At 53.6% G+C, this 21,559-nt stretch overlaps 10 protein-coding genes and 2 non-coding genes across 12 annotated transcripts; 7 read left to right on the top strand and 5 right to left on the bottom strand.

The window, feature by feature from the left end:
- Window positions 1–329: 329 nt before the first annotated feature.
- Window positions 330–929, bottom strand: CAOG_08821 (hypothetical protein; the record flags this gene model as incomplete). Its single annotated transcript, XM_011272159.1, has 1 exon — window positions 330–929. One exon carries the CDS (start codon window positions 927–929, stop codon window positions 330–332), a length of 600 nt encoding a protein of 199 aa, XP_011270461.1.
- Window positions 930–2,196: 1,267 nt separating this feature from the next.
- On the top strand, window positions 2,197–3,074 carry CAOG_04772 (50S ribosomal protein L27). Its single transcript, XM_004347473.2, has one exon. It carries the CDS (start codon window positions 2,253–2,255, stop codon window positions 2,973–2,975), a length of 723 nt encoding a protein of 240 aa, XP_004347523.2. The 5' UTR covers window positions 2,197–2,252; the 3' UTR covers window positions 2,976–3,074.
- Window positions 3,075–3,366: 292 nt separating this feature from the next.
- Window positions 3,367–6,225, top strand: CAOG_04773 (hypothetical protein). Its single transcript, XM_004347474.2, has one exon. It carries the CDS (start codon window positions 3,539–3,541, stop codon window positions 6,065–6,067), a length of 2,529 nt encoding a protein of 842 aa, XP_004347524.1. The 5' UTR covers window positions 3,367–3,538; the 3' UTR covers window positions 6,068–6,225.
- A 597-nt stretch (window positions 6,226–6,822) lies between these two features.
- CAOG_04774 (hypothetical protein) lies at window positions 6,823–7,923 on the top strand. The gene has a single exon (XM_004347475.2). The coding sequence runs from the start codon at window positions 6,849–6,851 to the stop codon at window positions 7,551–7,553; it is 705 nt and encodes a 234-aa protein (XP_004347525.1). The 5' UTR covers window positions 6,823–6,848; the 3' UTR covers window positions 7,554–7,923.
- Window positions 7,864–10,657, bottom strand: CAOG_04775 (Rieske domain-containing protein). Its single transcript, XM_004347476.2, has 2 exons — window positions 10,628–10,657; window positions 7,864–9,572 (listed from the first exon to the last, which is right to left on the bottom strand). Exon 2 carries the CDS (start codon window positions 9,530–9,532, stop codon window positions 8,039–8,041), a length of 1,494 nt encoding a protein of 497 aa, XP_004347526.2. The 5' UTR covers window positions 9,533–9,572; window positions 10,628–10,657; the 3' UTR covers window positions 7,864–8,038.
- A 94-nt stretch (window positions 10,658–10,751) lies between these two features.
- Window positions 10,752–12,527, bottom strand: CAOG_04776 (SNARE Ykt6). Its single transcript, XM_004347477.2, has 4 exons — window positions 12,368–12,527; window positions 11,650–11,732; window positions 11,262–11,533; window positions 10,752–11,051 (listed from the first exon to the last, which is right to left on the bottom strand). Exons 1-4 carry the CDS (start codon window positions 12,469–12,471, stop codon window positions 10,911–10,913), a joined length of 600 nt encoding a protein of 199 aa, XP_004347527.1. The 5' UTR covers window positions 12,472–12,527; the 3' UTR covers window positions 10,752–10,910.
- A 354-nt stretch (window positions 12,528–12,881) lies between these two features.
- Window positions 12,882–13,851, top strand: CAOG_04777 (hypothetical protein). The gene is made up of 3 exons (XM_004347478.2): window positions 12,882–12,999; window positions 13,420–13,592; window positions 13,724–13,851. Exons 1-2 carry the CDS (start codon window positions 12,909–12,911, stop codon window positions 13,557–13,559), a joined length of 231 nt encoding a protein of 76 aa, XP_004347528.1. The 5' UTR covers window positions 12,882–12,908; the 3' UTR covers window positions 13,560–13,592; window positions 13,724–13,851.
- Window positions 13,852–14,089: 238 nt separating this feature from the next.
- CAOG_09616 lies at window positions 14,090–14,162 on the top strand. Its single transcript has one exon. It is a non-coding gene; the product is annotated as a tRNA-Arg (tRNA).
- Window positions 14,163–16,020: 1,858 nt separating this feature from the next.
- CAOG_09621 lies at window positions 16,021–16,093 on the top strand. The gene has a single exon. It is a non-coding gene; the product is annotated as a tRNA-Arg (tRNA).
- A 123-nt stretch (window positions 16,094–16,216) lies between these two features.
- Window positions 16,217–18,101, top strand: CAOG_04778 (histone macroH2A1.1). The gene is made up of 4 exons (XM_004347479.2): window positions 16,217–16,485; window positions 16,791–16,876; window positions 17,023–17,775; window positions 17,879–18,101. The coding sequence occupies exons 1-4, from the start codon at window positions 16,287–16,289 to the stop codon at window positions 17,945–17,947; spliced, it is 1,107 nt and encodes a 368-aa protein (XP_004347529.1). The 5' UTR covers window positions 16,217–16,286; the 3' UTR covers window positions 17,948–18,101.
- Window positions 17,998–19,365, bottom strand: CAOG_04779 (hypothetical protein). The gene is made up of 3 exons (XM_004347480.2): window positions 19,193–19,365; window positions 18,999–19,075; window positions 17,998–18,786 (listed from the first exon to the last, which is right to left on the bottom strand). Exons 1-3 carry the CDS (start codon window positions 19,324–19,326, stop codon window positions 18,152–18,154), a joined length of 846 nt encoding a protein of 281 aa, XP_004347530.1. The 5' UTR covers window positions 19,327–19,365; the 3' UTR covers window positions 17,998–18,151.
- Window positions 19,366–19,491: 126 nt separating this feature from the next.
- CAOG_04780 (hypothetical protein) lies at window positions 19,492–21,531 on the bottom strand. The gene has a single exon (XM_004347481.2). The coding sequence runs from the start codon at window positions 21,482–21,484 to the stop codon at window positions 19,553–19,555; it is 1,932 nt and encodes a 643-aa protein (XP_004347531.1). The 5' UTR covers window positions 21,485–21,531; the 3' UTR covers window positions 19,492–19,552.
- Window positions 21,532–21,559: the final 28 nt, after the last annotated feature.

Raw genomic sequence — 21,559 nt, forward strand, 5'->3', positions numbered from 1 at the left:
AGTGCTCCACGTGTTTGCTCAAGGTGTGGTGGTCGCCCACACTGCTTGCTATTGGCGGTAGCTCATGCTCGTTGGCTGAAATTGAGGCAGACTTGAAGAGCTGAGACTTGGCGACAGAAGCGTTGTAGGTCGTGGTGTGGAGAGTGGAAGAGGCAGAGGAGTGCGAGGAAGGAGCCGCCGGGGCCGAGTGAGTGGATGCCACGGACGATAGCGACGAGCTGGAGGCGTACGTGGAAAGCTCATAGTCGGTCGCGATTGGTGATGAAGGAGGCAAGGAGTGGGCCGTGCCCCCTCCCAACGCGGCAGCCATCACGGGAGACACGGGAGCGCTACTCCGCCGTTGAAGATGCGATGTCCGCAAAGCAGGCGATCCAGTCAACGGGGACGCGGACAGGCCGCTTCCGAGCGCGGGTGCCGCAGAGCCGGAGGCAGAGTCGTTGTGAAAAAAGCTGCTCGCCCGCCGCAGAGTGATGATGGTGATGGTGATGGTGGTGGTGATGCGCAGTGTGGTGTGCGTGATGATGCTTTTGCGAACTTGCCGCCGAAGGCGAGGCGGACGAAGGGCCGACAGACATGCCCACCGTTCCTTCAACGCTGCTGAACGTTCCATCGCCTTTCCGTGCCTTAATAAAGTGCATTTCACACAAAGCTTGGACAATATCCGTACTTTGAGTAGTGAGGGCGACAGCGCGCTGGTCTGGCGCAAGCTGCAAAAACCACTTGATCAAGCTCGCCTCATGCTGACGATCGGCGGTCGACTGTGGCAATGGGGGTTGCAATGGCGCTAATACTGAGAGAGATGCTGTGCTTGGAGGTGCGGCTGACATTGGCGACGACGACAAGGACGACGACAAGGACGACAACGGCGGCGGTTGCTGCGTTGGCTGCAGCGATGACGCCGGCGCGGGTGACTGGTGGTGTACTGTCATCGTCCGCTCATGAGGACTGTCGCAAGAGGCTGATCGACCCAGCAAAAACAATAAGAAATGTTCAGGATGGACGGAGGGGTTTACAAGCCAATTTCGAGCTGAACGACGACGACGACGACGTTGAGAGCAACCTAGATTCTCAGAAAACGAGAAGCGCTCGTGTTTGACGCTTTCTTGAGTGTAGTGTTTTCCTGTTTCACACACCATTGTTTGATTCAACATGTTCATCCGTAAAGTGAGACAATGACAGAGACAGACAGACAGCGGGGTTGTGGGAATGGAGCAGAGTGTGCGAGTGATTGAGTAACAACGTGAGAGTGAGCAAAAGCGAGAGAGACGGACAATCAAGCGAGATGGTGAGTGCTTGGATCCAGCGAGAGCACACTCAAAACGGGGAGAGGAAGACGGTCTTCTTGTGGGAGTAGCTGCATTGATGAGAGTGAGCGTGAGAGAGAGCGAGAGAGCGAGAGAGCGAGAGAAGGGAAAGCGAGCGACGCAAAACGGCGCAACAAGAGCCAGAGAGAGAGAGACAAGACAGGGACACACACGAGTCAGACTGGGGGGTGGCCGCCTGCTTGTGAAGCAAGTCAAATGGACAAGCACACACCCCACCCCAACTCCCTCCAGCTTTAGCAGTTACTGAGAGACGTGAGAAGCGCAACCAGAGCAGCAGTGCGTTTGGCGCGCAACAGTCTCTCTCTCTCTCTCTCTTGCTGTCTCTCGCTGTCTCTCTCTCTGTGGGTGTCTCTCGCTGTCTGAATGTGTTGCTGAGGGGACGACATTTTGCTCCAGACAGAGCGTGGAGCACAGAGACACAACATGGACGACGCGAGACCAAAGGAACAAACAAGATGCTTCACAATGCAAGGACGACGACGACGTACAATGGAAAATGCACTCGGCGTGGACGGTCCAAAAAAAAAAAAAAAAAAAAAGGACTAGAAAAATCTGTCTGTTTTGTTGGATTTTCATGTTGTAGCTGTGTGCAGTGAGTGTGTGTGTTCCACATCATCATCATCATCAGCATCAATGCAATAATAGCGTTCTTTGAGCTGACTCTCATCTATTTGTGAATATCTGCACATTTTGAGATGGAGTTCAGTTTCTTCTGTTTGGCTTGTAAGCTTTTTTTTTTTTTTTTTTTTTTTTTTTTTTTTTTTTTTTTTTTTGGCTTTCTTCACTCACTTTGCATTGCGCCTTTTTTTTTTTTTTTTTTTTCCCTCCACCCTCCTCCTCATCCACCATACACACACACACACGCACATAGAGTCGTCCCCTTTCGCTTTATCCACGCGATCACTGTGACAAAAGGCCACTCCTCAAATGATACTCGCGTCAATCTCACTCACAGGCAGCCGCATGCTCGCTGCTGGGCCTGTCCGCGCTGCGCTGGCTGCCGCTGCCCCGCGCGCCATCACTGCTGCGGCACTGACATGCAGCTTCAATGTCGCGCATGTCACGGCGCCAACAGCGGGCGGCCTCGGCGGCGCGCAGTCGATGCTGGGCGTCCGCTTTGCCTCAAAGAAGGCGTCGAAGGCGTCGCGCAACGGCGGTCAGTCGCCGGGCCAGCGCCTGGGCATCAAGGAGTACGACGGAAGCCCCGTCATTGCTGGGAATATTATCGTGAGGCAGCGTGGAACGCCCTTCCGCGCAGGGCTCAATGTTGGCTGCGGACGCGACCACACTCTGTTTGCACTCAAGAACGGCCGCGTCCGGTTTACCCGCGAGCACGTCAAGTGGGGCAGCGAGCACTTCCAGCACCGAACAATCCGATACGTGCACGTTATCGAGCACCCGCACAGCATGCCATTGCAGATGATCCAGTACGCCGGACCCATCCCTGGCTTTGTTTCGTCCCCAGCCTCCATCGCACCAACCGTCAAGGCGCTCCCACGCGTCTCCCGAACTGTGCTCAGTCCCGAGGACTTGCCTCCTGTGGCAGAGCTGGCGTCAGTGGCACTGACCAGCACTGCAATTGCGCCTCCTCAGCCTCGGCGGACGCGAGCTGCGTCTTCCGCACCAGCCTCAGCTACTCCATCGTCGTAGTGGTGTTAGTTGATGATGTTGTTGTTGTTTGTTGTTTGTTGTTTGTTTGTTTGTTTGTTCTGTCCCTAATTGTACCAACAAGTCCCTTGAAAAATCCGATCATACAGTATGAAAAAACCGGTATTACGATACGAAACTATGCTCCCCACAATCCCATCCACAAGTAGCTCAATCGTCCAAAGAAGACGAGTGTATTTCCCCCTCTCTCTCTCTCTTTGACTATAATCCTCCTTCCAACTGAAACCGAACTCTTTCTTTCTCTCTCAATCTTCAGCGTCTGTCTCTTCTTCTTCGTCATCGGTCGACTACACCTCCCAGATTTTTTTTTTCTACCTTTTTCCCTTCCAATTTCAATGCTCCAGCTCCAGCTCCATTCATTCACTTCAGTTCCCATTTTTTCCATCGCGTACCAACACTCACCAAACGTTTGGACGTGGCTACTTTTTTTTCTACCCCACACAAAGTCCAATACAAAGCCAAACAAGCCAAAACCCCCACTTCCTTTTGACTTTGGCTGGTTGTCTCGCTGGTTGTTTGCCGACTATTTTGCGACTCTGATCAACATGGCTGGTCTTCCGAGCCTGCTCAAGGTGGCGCTGAAGCGAGCGCAGCCGGCAGTGCGAGCGGTGTGGACGTGTCTACGCCTCGTCCTGCAGCCGGCCGTCCTGCTCACCATCGCGCTGGTCTTCACGTCGTGGCGGATGTACGCCCAACTCAACGTGCGCTGCGGGTGGGACAATGGCGGCTCGTGGTCGGCTGGCCTCGCGTACGGACCGTCGCCCCTCGAGCTACGTCTGTCGCCGCTGCCCGCCATCGACTGCGCGCTGGTCTCGGACGAGCTGGTGACGTTCGTCGCAGATCCGTTCCTGCTCAACTACCCGAAGGGAACGCACAACTGGTACATGTTCTTTGAGGCCAAGCACGCCGAGTCCTGGCATGGCGACATTGGCATGGCCACCAGCAGAGACAATGGCGCTTCGTGGGCCTACTCGAACATTGTGCTGAACGAGAACTTTCACCTGTCGTACCCGTTTACCATTTCGGACGTGACCGTGCAAGGGACGCCGTCCGCCAATCTGGCCGACCAGTACTTTATGCCCGAATCCGGCGCCATCCAGGAAATTCGTCTGTACGGTCCCGACCTGCAGCTGGATCCCGCCAGGCATCCGGCAGGAGTGTATTCGTCGGATACGCCCAAGCCAATGACGCAGTGGGTGCATGTGCACACCTTGATGAGTGGAAAGCCATTCCTCGACTCGAGCCTGATTTGGCACGACGATCGCTGGTGGCTGTGGACGGCTGTCAACAAGGAGCTCTTGCTCTACTACAGCGAGCCTGGTCCGACTGCTGCGCCTGGCTCCCATCCAAACTCACTGCTCAGCGTTACTTGGCACCTCCACCCGAAAAGCCCGCTGCGCGACTCGTCCTGCTCGTGGTGGCGTCCGGGCGGCCGCCCCATTGTCTATCGCGACCATGTGTATCTCATGGCACAAGACGACACCGTTACCTATGGTGGATCCGTCCGCATTCTCCGCGTCACCGAGCTCAACACCACCAGCTACAAGGAAAAGTCCGTTCGCTCCATTGTCCCCGCCGATCTTGTCGCTGGGCGATTCCCGTTCGACAAGGCCGGCATTCTCGATGATGATGATTACGACGATGACGACGAGCAGCATGCTGGGACTGCCGACGTGAACAAGGGCAACGTCGCCACGATTGGCCGCATTCCCATTCCTTCCCTCGACCAGTACAACTACATTACGGAGGCTGGAGTGAAGCCGTTCGGGTGGGCGTCAAAGCGGCTCCATCACATTGATGCGCAGGAGGTTTCGCCGGGAGTCTGGATTGCATCCGTGGACGGCGACAGTCAGGTGAACAAGGTGCTCATGTTCAAGGCGATTGCGATCGGTCTCTTGGTCGTCGTCTGCGCGATTTGTTACCACTACTCGCTCTTTGCGCGCATTCCCGCTGCTCGGCAGGTTCGTCTAGCGATGCTCGAGACGCGCCAGCGCGTGTCGAATCTCTCGACAACCGTCAAGGTGATTTTTGGGTTGGTGGCTTTTGCCCTTCTCGTGCGATTCCTCGTTGCCGGGCGCATGGACACGCGTGTTATTGTGAGCAGGCCCGATTCGCGGTTTGCACATGGGTACAATCCCGATGCAGGCGTCTTGTTTGACGGCGTTGAGAAGGATCTCGCGCCGTCGAACGGCAAAGTCATCAAGATGGCCGCCAACCTGGACGAGTGCCAAATCACAATGATCACCAGCATGTACGATGTTGGCCGCGGCGAGTTTTCTGGCGAAACGCGTGGATTTGCCACTTACCTCGAGTACTTTAAGCAAATCCTCGAGCTCGACACTTGCATGGTGGTGCACGTCGACCCTTCTGTCGTGGACTTTGTTCGCAAGCACCGCGCGGCGCGGGCTTCGCGCACTGTCATTATTGCCGAAGAGTGGCAGGATTTGCTCTCCCGATACCCGTACCGAACAAAGATGCAAGCCATCATTGACGACAAGGAGTTCATGTCGCGCGTCAAGCGGCCCGGTCGCCCTGAAATGAAGCTTGTTGGGTACAATATCATCATGTTCAAAAAGGTGGATTGGGTGTACGACGCCGCCCGCTCCGACTACTTCCGCTCTCGGCAGTTCTTCTGGATGGACGGTGGGTATGGTCACGGCAAAATGATGGGCTTCCTCAAAGACCGCGTGTGGCCAGACCCCAGCAAGGTCGAGGCACTTGTCAACGACCAGCAAACGTACATTCTGCGTGTCAAGGACTTTACACGAGAAATGTGCCAATCAGAGCGCGAAATGTTCACCAGGCATGCCAAAACGGTTGCGGGCGGCTTTTTCGGTGGGTCGCGGCGAGCCATCCGCGCGCTCTACCCCGTCTTCCACCAGGCCATCCAGCGCTCCCTCACGGGTGGCTATATGGATGACGACCAAGCGGTCTTCTTTGCCGCATGGTGCGATCAGCCCGATCTCTTCACCTTTGAAGAGTGTCCAAGGAACTTCCTCTGCACGGGTCTGACCATCAAGCCGTGCTGGGACATGTGGAACTGTCCAGTGTATTACTTTGCCCCGGATGACTAAGCCCTTTAAGTTTTTTTTCGTTTTGATCGACCGTGCCGGGAAGATGAGCAAACAAACAGGTTTTTGCTTTTGTGCTTGTTGCTTTTGCCTGCCTTGCGCTTGTCGGTGTTTTCGTGGTAATATTATTTTTGTGCGGTTTTGCTGTCTGTCTGATCCGACTCTCGTCCCACTACTTGCTGCATTTCCCAGTTACTGGAATTGGCAATGGCTCAGTCGTTTCACTAAGGTTTGGGTTGTGAGCACATTTTTGAAAAATCGGCGCGCTCTCGTGTTGTTTGCTTGTCGCTTTCCGCTTTCGGCCCGGCCGCCGCGCGCAGTCTTCGCTCTTCGACGAGCAGCACGAGTTCGCCTTTCATGCTGCAACTCTGACTTTGGCATCCGCACTCACGCATCGCAACGCCACGACTCGCGCAGCAGGGAAACAAATCCACACACACAAAAAAAAAAACAAAAAAAACCGTTGGAAAATGGTTTCAAAATCCAAAAACGCGGGAAAAACGCGTGGTTTGAAATTACGCTTCTCTTTCTTCTTTCTTGCTCGGCGTCTCGTCTCGTTTCAGTCGCGTTGTCTGATTCTGTGACGATTGCAAAAGGAAGGCGACCGTTGGAAACCTGAAGACTGACTCTTGTCTCAAAATCCTCAAATCCTCAATTCGCGCTTTCAAATCGTTTTGTGGCTCTTGTTTTTGGATCGGTTTCAAACGTTTTCTGACTTTTTGTTGTTTTTTGTTTTTCGATTTTTATCATTTTGAAACAGAATAATACATCATCGTCCAACACAATGTCCGCCGTCTCGTACAACCACCTGACCGACAAGGAAATCCACGAAGAGCTGCTTCGCTACGGCGAGGATATGGTCGTCGGTGCCAGCACTCGCAAGTTGGCTGTGAGCAAGCTTCAGAAGCTCCAGGCTGCCGGCGCGTCGTCGCCTGCTCGCTCCAAGTCGCCCTCGCGATCCAAGTCGCCCTCGCGCACTGCGGCGCCAAAGTCGCCTGCTCGCGCCAAGTCCCCCTCGCGCTCCCGATCGCCTTCGCGCGCCGCTGCTGCTGCCGAGGAGAGCCCCAAGCGTTCTACCGCTGCCACTCGCGTTGGTCGCGCACTCGCTGCTGAGGCCGACGAGATCGCTGCCGTCCCCACCCCCACCAGGAAGAGCCGCACCTCCGCCTCGCCTAGCCGATCGCCTGCTCGCGTGTCCAAGACCGCGGCTGGCCGTGCCAAGCAGTCCGAGGAGTTTGAAGAGGAGGTTATCGTTGAAAAGATCAAGCCAATCAGCCCTGCCAAGTCCCGTGGCACGAAGACCGCCGCGGTCGACAACGCCTCGAACAACGCAGCCCAGATTGGCTACACTCTTCTTGCCGTGTTTGCCTTTGTCTTGCTGCTGTTCGTCGTCTTCCACTTTGACGGCTTGCAGTGCCTCCGGCAATGGGTTGAGTCCTTCAAGGCCTCTGGCGCCATGGCCATCGAGAATGCTTCCACCAAGCAGTAACGATGAACACCAAAACTAGAAAGAACGAAAAAAAAAAAAAACTCAAGATTTCGTAAATCGAACAAACAAAAACGAGCAAACAACCAAAAGGAGGACAAAACATGGTCTCTTTCGAGTTGTTTGAGTTTGTCAAGGTTAACACTGCAGTTGATTCGTGAATATGTATGTGCGCTGTCGTGTCTCGAGCTGTGTGATAAGTGGGTAGATTGTGTGTTTTTTGTGCTGTCGTTTGAGTGAGTTGCCTGTTGTGATGATGAAGTATTGGCGAAAGTTTGATGATTTTTCAGTACAGTACATTGCGCTTTTTTTTTTCAACTTGTTCGATTTTGACTGTAGGTGAAACCTTGCGGAAAATGAAAAAGTAAAAACCAAAAGGAATATTCATACAATACGAAAACGATACACACACAACAAAAAAACCGCTGTACGCAAAAACCGACTACCAGAAGGAAACCAAAAGCCCCCTCCTCCGACGTTGGTAGTGTTTACCAATCCAACGATGTGGGCTCAATAACATCCCGGCTCGACTCGGAGTAGAACTGGGAATACCATCGTCGCCACTTTCCGATGAGGGAGTCCTCGGGAATAAGAAGCGGCTTGTCAACAAAGCACTTGTTGTTCCAAATCATAATGTCGCGCTCCACTTGCAGCGCCTCGCTGAGCATGACAAACTTGGCAAACCAGGTGGGGACCTTCCACTCTGCGTAGACGGTGTGCACGACGAGCTGCTCCATGGGAGCAACGGGAGTCACGCTCTGAATAAAGACACCCTGGCCGAAAAGCGAGCGCCACTTGAGATAGACAAGCGCGGGGCCGATCTGCTGCGCCGAGACGTAAAAGTTAAGCGGGGAGAAGATAATGCCAAAGATGGTCATCTGGTGCACCAGCTCCAAGAAGCCAATGTGCTTGTCAATGCCTTCGCCGGGAGTCCAGCTGGCATCCCACACGTGCTCGCCGATCGCTTGGAAGCGCGGGCCACCTTCGGTGCGGGTTGCGCGCAGGTCGGTGCCGGAGGCCATGAGGGGCGAGTGCACATGCTTGAGGTGGGCAATGTCGGCGCCATTCTCGGGCACTTCCTGGATGTGAGCGTTAATGTTGTGTTCAGTGTAGCCGCGGAAGGTCCAGGAGCCGCTGTTGACCTCCTCGAGCGACGGGGGGAACCAGGCCGGCTCGCGGTTTTCAGCGTCAAACCACACGAGCACGTGCGAGTTGGTCTCGAGCGACGTCCACTTGCGCGTCTTGGCAAATTCGGGGACCTTGGTGGCGTACGGGATGTTGGTGCACTTGCCATCGTGGTTGAACGTCCAGCCATGGAAGGGGCACTCGATTTCGTTGCCCTTGACCTTGCCGCCGATGCCGAGGTTGGCGCCCAAGTGCGGGCAGTACGCGTCGAGCACGCTGACGCGCTTGTCCTCGCCGCGGAAGACAACAAAGTGCTGGCCGAGCGCGTCAATGTTCTTGACGTCCTTGACTTTCAGATCGCGCGAGTCGCACAGGCGATACCAGCCGTTGGGAAACGGAGGAGGGAGGTTGCCACGCTTGCGGCGCAGCTTGGTGTCCATGGCAAGCTTTTCGTTGCTGCGGCGCTTTTCCTGGATGTAGCCAATCTCCTCCATGCGGCGGATCAGCACAAACGGCACAAACAGAGCGCGGAAGGCAAAGACGATGGCGGCAATTCCGCCCACCACCGTCAGAATCAGGTAGAGCCAGTTTTCACGAGCAAAATGCATCGCCTCGCCAGACTCGATTGCGTGCGGAATGGCCTCTGTAATGTTGCGAATGCTGGGCGCAACGCTGGCAAAGATGGCCGATGCCGTCGACACCAAGAATCCCTGTCGTTCCTGGACGAAATGGTGATGTGCTTGCTGTGGCAGGCCATCCGACTCGGATGATGCTGAGGCTGACAAGTCTGCCATCACGGCCGCGGCCAATGCGACGACGCCCGCTGTTGCAACGCACAAGGTTGACTTTGTCACCATCGTGAGGAACAAAAAGAGTCGACCTAAAGAAAAAAAAAACCTGTGGCAGACATTTGGCAGACATTGGAGAACAAGTGAGTAAAAGTTGGGTTGTTGATATTCACAAAAGTGTGACAAGTGCGCTTTTGCAAACCACATGTCAAAGAAAAGCCAAGAAAAAAACGAGATGAGCTGCAATAGCGGAGAAAGAGCGAAAATAGGGCAAAGCGGATGATAAAAAATGAAAAGCGAGCAGGTTTTTCGCAACAGTGCATTAGATTGGACACTCGCTAACCCTCGCTCCTCTTTGTATCAACTGAGGTTTGTCGCTTTTGCAAGTCTGAATGAGAGAGCGACGAGGTTGAACGTGGTCATGCTCCGGAAGTCGATGATGACTCAATCTTCGCATCTCGCCACACACACACACACAGAAACAAGAAAAAAAAAACCTGGTGATCCACCCATGCGAAAGTCGTTTTACAAAAAGTGTTTGTGCTTTATGATTCCCGTTTGCAACCAGCATTCATTGACCCGCATATGTGAACACACACACACACACGCACATTGTGTTGTACTGGCAAATGCTTGAAGCATATGGCCTCTGTCGCTCTCGCACTCCCCAATCTCAGACGTTTCCCATTTTTCATTTCTCGCGTTTTTGCACCTCAGGTTCAACAAGTGCGACTCGATTTGCCTGCTCGTTGTTTTGGTGCTGTTGTTGCATCCTCAGAGTGTCAGGAAGGGGGCGCGTTACGCAGTGCGTGTGAGAAATGGGAGAGGGCTCATGGGGCTTGAGGGAGGGCATAGGGCGCAGTCGGCGCTGCTGGCCAATGAGACGCGAGCGAACAATGCTCCACGTGAAATTAGTCGGCATTTGTGATGTTTGCTGCTATTGAAGGCGAATTGGGGGCGCTCTTCCAACGACCATTGGATGCCACGACATCCACTCTTTGACATTGAAAACGCAACTTCACTCGAATGGAAAAAAACAACGCGAGGGAACAAAACGATGAATGAAAAACAAGAGCGTTGTTGGGGGGGAAAAAAACGAGAATTTTTTTTTTTTTTTTTTGGTTTTTTTGGTTTTTTGGTTTTTTTTGGTTTTTTTGGTTTTACCGCAAATAAAAATAAAAACTGAACTTTTTTTGTTCGGTTTTGGAGTGGCGTTTTTTTTTTTCGATTTTGAAGCAAGTCGAGGGTGCGAGTTGAGGGTTGGAGTGGAGCGAGCAAAGGGGGGGGGGGAAAGGAGAAAAAAAAAAGATACTGAAAGAAACGAAAACCGACGTTGCGTTTCACATTGAACAGAAACAACGCACACACACTCACATAGCACAAAGAGTCGAAAAACAGCAAAACAACAAAAAAAAAAACAGAACAAACCAAAAGACATGCAAGAAAATTACATCACAATGCAGCATTGACTGTTGGCCTTCTTGGCTTGCCCGAAAAAGACCTTGGAGCTGGCGCTCAAGTCGTTCGATCGCTCGACGAGGTTGTCAATCTTCTCGCCGCGACCAATGACAGACTCGATTGTCTTGTGCTGTGTGTCAAGAACAGGGTGGACGGGGATGGGCGAGAAACGGCCAGCAAGTGAGCAAACAACGACAGACAAGAAATTCTCAAAGCAACGGCGGCAACAACGACTTCATCAAGCACAATCCAACATGCAGATCAAGCACCCTTCAACCAAAATGACCACCACCGACCACCACCACTGACCACCGACCAGCATATTTTGGCCAAAACTCACCAAAACAATCTTGGTCTCGTCAAGATCGCGCTGAACTCGCAACAGAGCGTCCGCCTCGGCCGGGTTTTGATACTTGGTCAGCATAGTCTCGATTTCAGGGAATGGCAAGTCGCGGGCGGTCGCTCGGTCGACCGTTTCCTTTGTATACTTGGCCGTGAACTGCTCCAGGGACTTGGTGATTACAGAGAAGGCCACACGCTTGTCGTACTCTGAGTCGGCGATAACAATGCCAGTGTATCCGTCCTCGCGAGCATGGCAGAAGAATACGTAGGCTGTCAGGCGTTGAGGAGAGACGAAAAGGTGCAAAAAAAAAATGACACGCTGAGGTTTAACAACAGCAACCAGGGGGTAAATGGTGTGTGTCATCGACATGACGCAAACACTGTACCTTGCTCTGAAACGGCGTTGCGAGTGCCAGGTGCTGTTCGCTCGCCAATTGTCTTGGAGAAGAAGTGCATAAACTCACGAACGCTGTTCACACCAAGCGAAACCAAAACAAAAAGCAGACAAAACCCCACAGAACGAAACAACAACGTTAGAACAGATTGCCCAAAACCCAAGATCGTTGTGTCACAGCGCTGGGACGTTGAGAGAGGGGTCGGCAATGCTAAAAAACGGTTTTCGCTGGGGCTATCTCTTCCACTGTCGAGCACCTGGCTCCCAACTTTGCTGGCCGTTCTCGTCCACCGGGCTCGTTTGACTGAATCAAGACCCAGAACAAAGTCCTGAGAGAGCACTCGCAGCACGCCCTCGTCGTGGAACAAGCAGCGAAACGCAAAACCAGAATCAGTAGGAACCACGCCGACCCCCTCGTCCTCAGTCCTCCCCTTCTCCCAGCGGGCGACAGTGTTCGAGCACCCAAAAAGCCGCGGGGTTCTTCAGACACTTTGCTATTGCTGAATGGAAGGTCGGTTGAGAAGTGCCAGAGTGCACCTCGTCAGCGATACAGCCGGCAGCGACCAAGACGTCATAGAACGAACTGCCTCGTTGGCGTTCCCCCACCCCTACCCCGCCTCACACCCTCTCAACCTCCCTCCACTCGACGTGCTTGCTGCGCCACGAAATAAAACTCGGTGGGTGGGAAGCCGTTGGGGGAGTCAGGTCACCTTGAACGTTCAAAGTAGCCAAAGTCAGCAACGTTGGTCGCAGTCGCAACCAGCTTCAGGTTGGCGCCCGATCGCTGGTACAAAATGATGGCGTAGAGCTTCATTGGAGAAGGAAAAAACAAAAATAAAATAAAGAGTGGCTTCAAGACTGGATGCGGCGAGTATCTTTTTGGAATAGAGTGAAGTTCGAGTCGCGGAAAGTTGAACAAAACCGAGCTCGCTCTAGCGTACTCGTGCCATGGCCTCTATGCACTTGTGCTGGTGTCAAGAACATACAAGAGCTCTCGCGTGATATTCTCCGGGCAGCAGGAGCACACCCATGCACGTTAAAGATCGACAATGCACAAAATTAAGATCCAGGCTGAAATTCAGGTCTTTGGAACGTCGACCCACTCCCCAGCATCACCACCCCCTTCACGGCATCTTGACAATCTTTCAAATGCGAGCATGATGCTCGAGTGGAAACGGAAAAGGATGGATCACAAACCAAAGCCGATCAAAAATCCAGTCTTTTTTTTGTGCGAAACCACTTCTACCAACAATGGGTATCACTGCAGTTGCTGTCGGCGGCGCTAGCGGCCTGTTTGTCTCGACCATGTCCAACCTGCTGCGCCACCGGCCAGCGACGCGAGGTGAGTGATTGAGAGAGGCTCAGCGGATGGAGAAGGCTTTTGTACGTGGTGCTCTCCCGGTACGCCAGCGCCATTCCCGCGCTCAGACCACCGACCCAACGATCGCTCATATTGGCACTCTACGATGCCGATCGGCGCTGCTTGTGGAGCGGGGTAGAGGGAATGAGCTGCAGTGAGCCAAGCAAAGCAGCCTTTTTTTTTTTTCTTTTTTTTTTCGCTTTTTTTTGGTTTGGTTTAGCGTGGTTTGCACACTTGTGCTGGGCGCATCCAGGAGACGTCAAAGTGGCAAACACTAGGCATGATGCGTCTTCATCGTCCGTCGTGCTCCGCGTGCGGTCCTTGGAGCGGCAGAGCGCACCCACGAGACGCCTCATCCATCACTCATTTCTGCGCTTGCCATTGCGATGCCATTGCTACTAGGATTCACACTTCACGCCAGCTCTCTGGTCGTTGGCCTTGCTTTCGGCGTCGTGTACTCGAACTTGGCTGATTCCATCGAAGAGCGCAAGAACGTCCTGCTGGAGGAGCGGAAAGCCCGCAACGAGGCCAAGCAGCAGTAACGAGCAGTCGCTCGTTTCCAGCTTCGTTGAACGGTGAGAACCACACAGCCTGGATTTTGTCTGTCAATGGTCTCGACGTGGGCATTACATAGACGAGGCGGGGGAGCCCCATGATCGGTGCCGCCTTGTTTGCTGATTTTTCATTCGGGTTTTGTTTGCTGCAGATGATCATCCGCAAGGTTCAGGCGTTGTCTTCCGTTTTGTTGTTGTTTGCTGCCAGCGCTGTGACGATAGAAGCTTGCACATGATTGTTTCACACAATATAAACCAACCATTGCATTTTTGAACCACTTATCGTGTGTTCGTTCTGGTGCAGAAACCAGATCATGCACGCTTGGCTCGTGTAGAAGGCTCGTGAGAGAGCGGTTTTTGAGTGCACGACAGATAACATGGTCAGTTGTCAATGTTCGCTTTGTCACGCCAAGAACAAGGGCCTTGGAAAGTGCACAAACACGCCGCCCAAAAATCCATGTGGCCGATTTTGGATCGTAGCGACACTTGCCCAACCACTAACTCAACCAGCGATGTTTGGTGCTATAGCACAGTTGGTAGTGCGTCTGGCTACGAACCAGGAGGTCGCAGGTTCGAGCCCTGCTAGCATCGCTTTCTTTTTTGTCCTTTTTCGTTTTTTTTTTTTTTTTTTTTTTGGCAAAAGCACTGGTTTTTTGTCCTTTTTGAATTTTCTACGCATTTCATTCACTGCCGCTCCCCTTTTGACCCTGTACTTGTCACTATTCGTAGGTGGGAAGAAACTCAAAGCGGAAGTGTGTGGTCGCGATGCCATTTCAGGAGACACGCTTGAAGTTGGGCGTCCGGGGTTGACGATGGCCGATCCGAGAGTGTATCAGTCTGGCAGGCCTGCCACCTAGTTTCTTCCCACCTACAATACCAACTATACACATGGGCAAAAGATGGGCGGACGCGACCCGTTTGGTCATAGGGGTGACAGAAGGACATTTGATTTGGCGCGACTTTTGACGCGACAGGGCGAGGCACATCGGCGGATCCGGGTCCAAAGGCTCGTTGCCCAAAACAAGGATAGTTGTTGCGTATGACTGTAGCTTGGAGCACGGTTTCCGACGCGCTTGGAGATGGTGGCACGTCGTCAAAGTTCGCTGTTGTCGTGTTGATGAGCATCACGTCTTTCCTATCGCTTCCCTCAGCTTCAAACCCAGTTGGTCGTCATTCCACACCGTCGAGAAGCATGCCTTGGGCCAAGGACGCGGCGGAGAGCACTTTTACCGGCTGCGCGATCATCATGGCTTCAAGCACTGTCCGAAGTTGCATCGCTTCCATCGTAGGCACCTTCTCCAGCCTCCGAGTGTCTATAGTTTGATGAGCATGTGCGCATATCATGCGAGGATCGTGTCGAGGCGGCTGGGCAACCTGCTCCGCTGCAGCCAGACAATGACTTTGAATCAGACAAACTCGCGCAAAGTTCGGACAGCTCGAATTTGGAGATTTCCGAGTCTGGAGTGGCGCCACTGCTCCTCCAAAAGTCGATTGTTGCTATTCTTGTTTGGCTACAAAGCGAGGAAGGCTCGCAATGTCGGAAGGCGCGAAATGCAGACGGAACGCCGGAGCTCGACCATCTTGCAGTGTAGCCAGTCCCGTTCTGCGAAACGCTGTGCACTTCTTTCAGCAGATACATAGTTGCTGGTGGAATTTGAGCAACTGTCCGAGTTTTGGTGAATCTGAAGTTGACTCGGACACTCTTAACATCGATTTCCTTGACTTGCAAATTGTCGCAGGTGATTTTCCATTGTCTCGCTCCCAACCACCAATACCTCCAATGTAGAATGTTTCAAAATATAGTTTTCAAGCTAAGTAGATAGTGAGAGCGTGTCCTCACGTGCGTTTGGGCCAACAGCAAGCTCTGACAAATTGGAGCAAATTTCTCGGAGTCCGCAAGGCGACGATCACCCATCAAGCAATAGTGCGTTTCTATTGGATTCGCGTTTTCTATCGTGTGTGTATGTTATTGTGTTGAAAGCGCGTGGATTTGGGGACTGTGTGCTCGAACTGACCTTCAGGTCAAACTCAGGCATGATGTTTTGGATGCGCGCGACTGAACGTTTGCAGTTTCGCCAAATCGATGCTAGAACGACGAATATAGTCGCTCCTTCCTCTCGCCCTCCTCGACAATGCACAAGCAATCACATAAATGTAATTTTTAAAGTGCAGCGGGAGTCGAGGAAGACCACAGGGCGGTGCTGTGGCGTGCGCAACCAGCTCATCTTGATTCTCGATTGTTACAGCAACCTTCGCACCATCGTGCCGGCAAATCCGCATGAAGCGACGACAAGTCTGGTGCAGTCCGAAACTCCAGCTGAACGAGCGACGGCTCTGCCAAATGTTCTGCGATTGTGCAGGTTTTCGAACGTCCGCAAAACTTTTGCTTTAGTGGCGCTCTTTGATCGTAGCGATATTTGCCCAACCTCTACCTCAACAAGCGATGTTTGGTGCTATAGCACAGTTGGTAGTGCGTCTGGCTACGAACCAGGAGGTCGCAGGTTCGAGCCCTGCTAGCATCGCTTTCTTTTTTGTCTCCTTTCGTTTTTTTTTTTTTTTTTCTCCATCCACAACTTTGCAGCACTTCTCGATAATTCACCCCCTTCTCCCTCCCTCCTCCCAACAACCATTGCATAAGACACATACAAACCCTCTCGTTGCTTTTGCAACAGCCACCCACTCCCTTTTTCCCCCTCTGACTTCTTGCTTGCAATCATGGCAAAATCAAAGAAGATTGTTGCGGCCACTTCTGGCTCGCGCTCTCGCTCGTCGCGCGCCGGCCTCGCCTTCCCCGTCGGCCGCGTGCACCGTCTGCTTCGCAAGGGACACTTTGCCGACCGCATTGGCTCCGGCTCGGCCGTGTATCTCGCTGCCGTCCTCGAGTACCTGACTGCGGAGATTCTCGAGCTTGCTGGTAAAGTGTTGGCGTTTCGATCTCGCTAAGCTTGCGTAGTGCTGCTCTTTGTGTCCTGTTGCCGTGAGCGAGCTTCCGCGCACACTTGTGGAATATGTACAGCTCTGCGTTACACTCAACAGCAGAGTCTGATGTCGGTCTCTTCTTTGCTGGCTGATTGCAGTGAACTCTTTTTTTTTTTTTTTTCTTTTTTCCCTCCTTTTTCAATTTTGGCGCCAAAACTTTTTTTTTTTTTTTTTTTTGCGGATTTTGTCAATCATTTCTCATTTTGTGTTTCCATTTGCTTTTTGTTGTGTCAACTTCAGGCAACGCTGCTCGTGACAATCGCAAGACTCGCATCAACCCGCGTCACATCCAGCTGGCGGTGCGCAACGACGAGGAATTGAGCAAGGTGAGCAAACGCCAATTTCCAAAGAGCAATTTGGAACGTCATTTCCCAAGTTTGGTCATTGTCAACATCTGGCTCGTCGGTGGTCTCACATTTATTGTTTCACCTTGTTCTCTACACCCTTTGTTTATGGTTTTTAATTTTTGAAGCTCTTCACTGGCGTTGTCATTCCGTCAGGCGGCACTCTGCCACACATTTGGCCTGCGCTTATTCCGAACGAAGCAAAGGACTCGTCCACCGCGTCCGCCTCGTTCAACGCGCCGGCCAAGTCTGCGACCGTGAAGGCCCTGGCTGCTGCTAAATCAGCTGGCAAGAAGCCCGCTGCTGTCTCTTCCTCCTCGGCGGCTGCCTCGTCTTCGTCGTCGGCTTCGTCGTCGTCGTCCGTTGCGCCAAAGAAGCCTGTTCGCGGCTTTACGATCCTGTCCAAGAAGACTCTCCACCTTGGCCAGACTCTGTATGTTGTGAATGGCGATCTGACCGAGGTTCGCTGCGATGCGGTCGTCCACCCGACCAACGGCACCATGTCGTTCGCGGGCCAAGTCGGCGGTGCCATCCGTGCCGCTGCTGGCGCTGGCGTCGATGCCGAGGTGAACTCGTACATGAGCGAGCACTCGCAGCTCCAGGTGACCAAGGCGGCCATCACTTCCGGCCACAACCTGCCGTCCAAGTGGATTGTTCACGTGCACAGCCCCAACTACAGCAATGCTGCCACCGCCACGGACGCGCTGACCCAGACCATTCGCAACGCCCTCACGCTTGCCGACACCAAGAGCATCAAGACGATTGCCTTCCCGTCGATCGGCTCTGGCAACAACCACTTCCCCAAGCACATTGCTGCCCAGACCATTCTCCAGGCCATCTCGGCGTACTTTATGTCCATCATGTCGTCGTCGATCAAGGAGGTATGGCTTGTGCCAAAAGTGTGACAGCATTTTGCTGTGTGCGTGTTTTGCTGACTGTTTGCCTTTTTTTTGTTGTGTGTGAATGTCCGTTTCGTTTGTCCAGGTCTATTTCGTGCTGTTCGACCAGGAGAGCATCAACGTGTACAACGCCGAGCTCATCAACACGAACTGAAAGTGGAATGACTGTGTCTTTTTTTGTCAGGGTTGAATTGGTGCTCAAGAGTGAGAAATGTGAATTTGTTGTGGTTGTCGATGATGTTGGTGCACCGCCCAATAGGAAATCATCAAATGAATTGAGCAAAAGCAAAAAAAAATCAACACTTCCAGTGAAGCAACCAAAACAAACATCGACACAAAAACCTCAACGCAACGAGTCTCACTTGAAACCATCTTCATCAACATCACCCTCGCCATCTTCAAGACTGAGGACGAGAGACGCAAACGCCGGATCGTCCATCCAGTTGACACCACTCTCCAGAACAAGGGCTTGGAAGACGTTGCGCACCATGCGGCTGCGCGAGCGCTGCAAACCAAAGTTGATGCGCGCTTCGTGCAGCTTGTTGGCCGCGCTGTGTCGGGCTGGGCCCAACGCGGCTGGTGCACTCATGGCGTCAAGCTCCTGGCGATGTGCCCGCACAGTGGCGGACAGCTCGCGGTTTGCCGTTCGGAGCACTTTGGCTTCTTGCTCGAGTTTGTGCAGCAGGGCATGCTTCGCTGCCACACTCTGCGACCACGCCAACGCCTCGGTGGAGAGCTCATCGCGCTGTCGGCAGCTTTCGTCCAAGTAGGCGCGCTCTTGCGCGCTGGCAAAGAGAGCGTCTTCCGTGCCGGGCGTCGCACGCGAGTACAGCAGCTGGGACAGCATTCGACTCCGCTGCAAATGGTCCAACGCTGCGTGCTCGAGTTGGCGATGCGTCGACCTGTCGTGCAGCTCCTGCGTGAGCGTGTCCAGCGCGTCAATGAGGTCTTCTTCTTGGGTGTATGTTGCGTTGACGTTTGGCAATTCTTCCGCTGCAATCAACAACAACAACAACAAGAAAACAAGAAAAAAAATTTGGGTGAGGTTGGAATGACATGAACGGCCGAGTTGGACACGACAATGCCAACATTTTGTTCAGAAAGAGAAAAATCAAAGGATGAAGATCAGAAAATCAGAAAATCAGAAAATCAGAAAAAAAAAAAAAAAAAAAGCCGCGCTTGTGTGTGTTTATTGTCGTTTTTACCTGCGCGAGCATGCGCGACGTAGTCTGCGTGCTGATTGTTCAGCCATTGCCGGAAGCCATCCCACGCGACCAAATTGCTGTGCAAAGTGCGAGTGTGCAGAGTGAGTCGGGGGCAAAAGATGGAGCGACCGCCAATAGCAATGGAAACGCATTGACTATTTTTGACAGCAGCAAGCAAGCAAGCAAGCACCAACCTCGCGTGGCTGCCTGGCTGGGGTCGCGCAGAGTGGACAGTGCGCTCGGCACCAACGGGGCAGGAGAGCGCAGTGGCCAGCAGACTACGCGCTGCTTGCGAGACGGAGCTGTAAGGCGACAGTTCAGCAGCCATTTTGAACTTCAATGCAAAATCCCAATGGCAAAATGTAAGGACTGACGCAGGTCACATCCACCCACACCCGTATTCGGATTGTGCAACAACACGACAGAAAGCTCAAGCACCACAGCGGACGAGCACATGCACCGACTGAACGATAGGAAAAAAATAATCTAAAAAGCAAACAATTCTTTTCTTTTCAGTGTACAGGTTCTCTTCAGCAGTCAAACAACAAAAGCCCTTAATGCGAAGGCAGACTGGACGATGAAGCCACCGCTCGCTTGCGCTGCGCCTCATCGACATCTCGTGCGATCGCCAGCAAAAGACGCGACGCCATGTACAACAACTCTATGTACGTCTTCTTCTTGATCACACGGTGCCACACTTGGGCGAAAATCCGCACCATGAAGAGGGTGGGCATTTCAGTGACGCCTGCAAATCGGATGTAATACCCTGGGCCAGCGTCTGTGAAGACTCGCGGGGACGGCTGTGACTCTTCCAGCGGTTTGGAGGCATGCTTGCTGTCAGGTCGCGGGCGCAGCACCACGTCCACAAACGTCGAGTCAATGAGGCGGGCGAAAAAGCGGTTGAGGTTGAGAATCCAGTTGACAATACGCCAAGGAGAGGTAATGTTGGAGAGCTGCACCTGGAGGGTGTCGTGTTGGCAGCCAATCAAAAAGTGCATGCGCGGGAGCGAGACGGAGGTGACGCCAAGAAGCGATGCAGCCACATCAATGGTGATGGCAAGGCGAGACTCGTTGCCCAGATTAAACTCGAACGCGCGGTACTTGCTTGCGGTGGCTGTCAGCGCGGCCAGGCCGGATGCTTTTCGCGCGGGAATGGGCTCGCCGCTCGGATTGGTCCACAACAACTCACCGTCGTCACTGCAGAGAGCGCGGACGATAAAAGCCTGGTGCGTAGCGTCAAACTCAAACCTTGCAATCGTCGGCGCAGCTTCTCCCATGGTGACGGCGGCGTCGGCGTCTTGCACGCGAATGTCGATTTGTGCCAGCCACTTGAACAGCTGCGCCATCTGGGGGTAGACACGCACCAGCTGCACATGGTCCAGAGGCACAAATAGCCGCATGCGCCACGGCTGGCTGGGCGGGTGCGTGGCAACAGCGGCATCATCCTCGGCCACAGACACGCGCGACATGTCAAACACTTGTCCCAGGCCTCGCCATACGTTGGGGAACTGCAGCTGCGCAGTGGCGCGAATAAGCGCGGCGGGGGCACGGGACCACGCCTTGATGACGGCACGGCAAAAGACAATCAAGCTGGCGGGCGAGAAAAAGTTTTCAAAGACGGCACCGCCCTGAATGTCAATGGCATCGCCCCCCGGAGGAGAGCACACACGCGCGCGGATGAACAGGGACGTGTTTTCATCGGCATCGTGCGAGGTGCTTGGGAAGATTGGTTCAGCAGCACTAGGCGTCGCCGGAACCGGTGGCGAAGACGGCGATGCAGTGGACGGGTCGTGGTCCAAGGTAAACGGCACTGGAAGCGCAGGCACGATTCCATGCAGCTGCTGTTGAACGACTTCCGGCATGTGCGTCAAAGGCTTGTACGAAGGGACGGGTTGATTGGGATTGGAAAAGGTCGCTGCGGCGTCCTTGAACATTGCTGGATCCGATGCGCTCCACGACAAAAGGAGACGACCAAAGATGTTTCGAATAAAGTGCCGGGACTTGTAGGGCTTAGACGTGGAGCCTCCCGATGAGGCAGGAGCCGATCCAGAGTTGGCCGAGACGGTCGAATCGAGCGATGCGTCCGACAGCCTGCGCCGAGCGAGGGGAGCACTGGACGGCTCGAGCTGCTCAATCATGGCATTGAACTCGGCGGCAGTGTGGCCCGGGACGACGCCGCCGTTTGCCAAGACAGAGCCCTGGGCAGTGACTTGGCGGTCGTTCTGCTCGCCCGCCGAGAGGTACATGAGCGCTTCATGGACGGGCTCGCGCATGTCCAGCACGTACTTGAGCGTGTGCGCAACACACAGGCAGACGCGCGAGAGGAACGGCAGGCCGTCGAGCTCGTTGGCAACTCGGATAAAGTCAGGGGTCACTGTTCCGTCCGTGCCAGCATTGTCAGGTCCCGCAGCAGGTCCCGCAGCAGGTCCAGCATTCACAGGCAGCGTGTCTGGGTGTGCGACTGCGCTTTCCGCAGGCTCGCTCATGGTTGAAGGGTGGGCGAGGGGGGGTGTGGCCCAGCGCTTGATTGAGAGGACTGAGTTTGATTCTCAGATTGGTTC

This window comes from Capsaspora owczarzaki (genome assembly GCF_000151315.2).
Source record: "Capsaspora owczarzaki ATCC 30864 unplaced genomic scaffold supercont2.7, whole genome shotgun sequence".
Classification (NCBI taxonomy): Eukaryota; class Filasterea; order Ministeriida; family Capsasporidae; genus Capsaspora; species Capsaspora owczarzaki.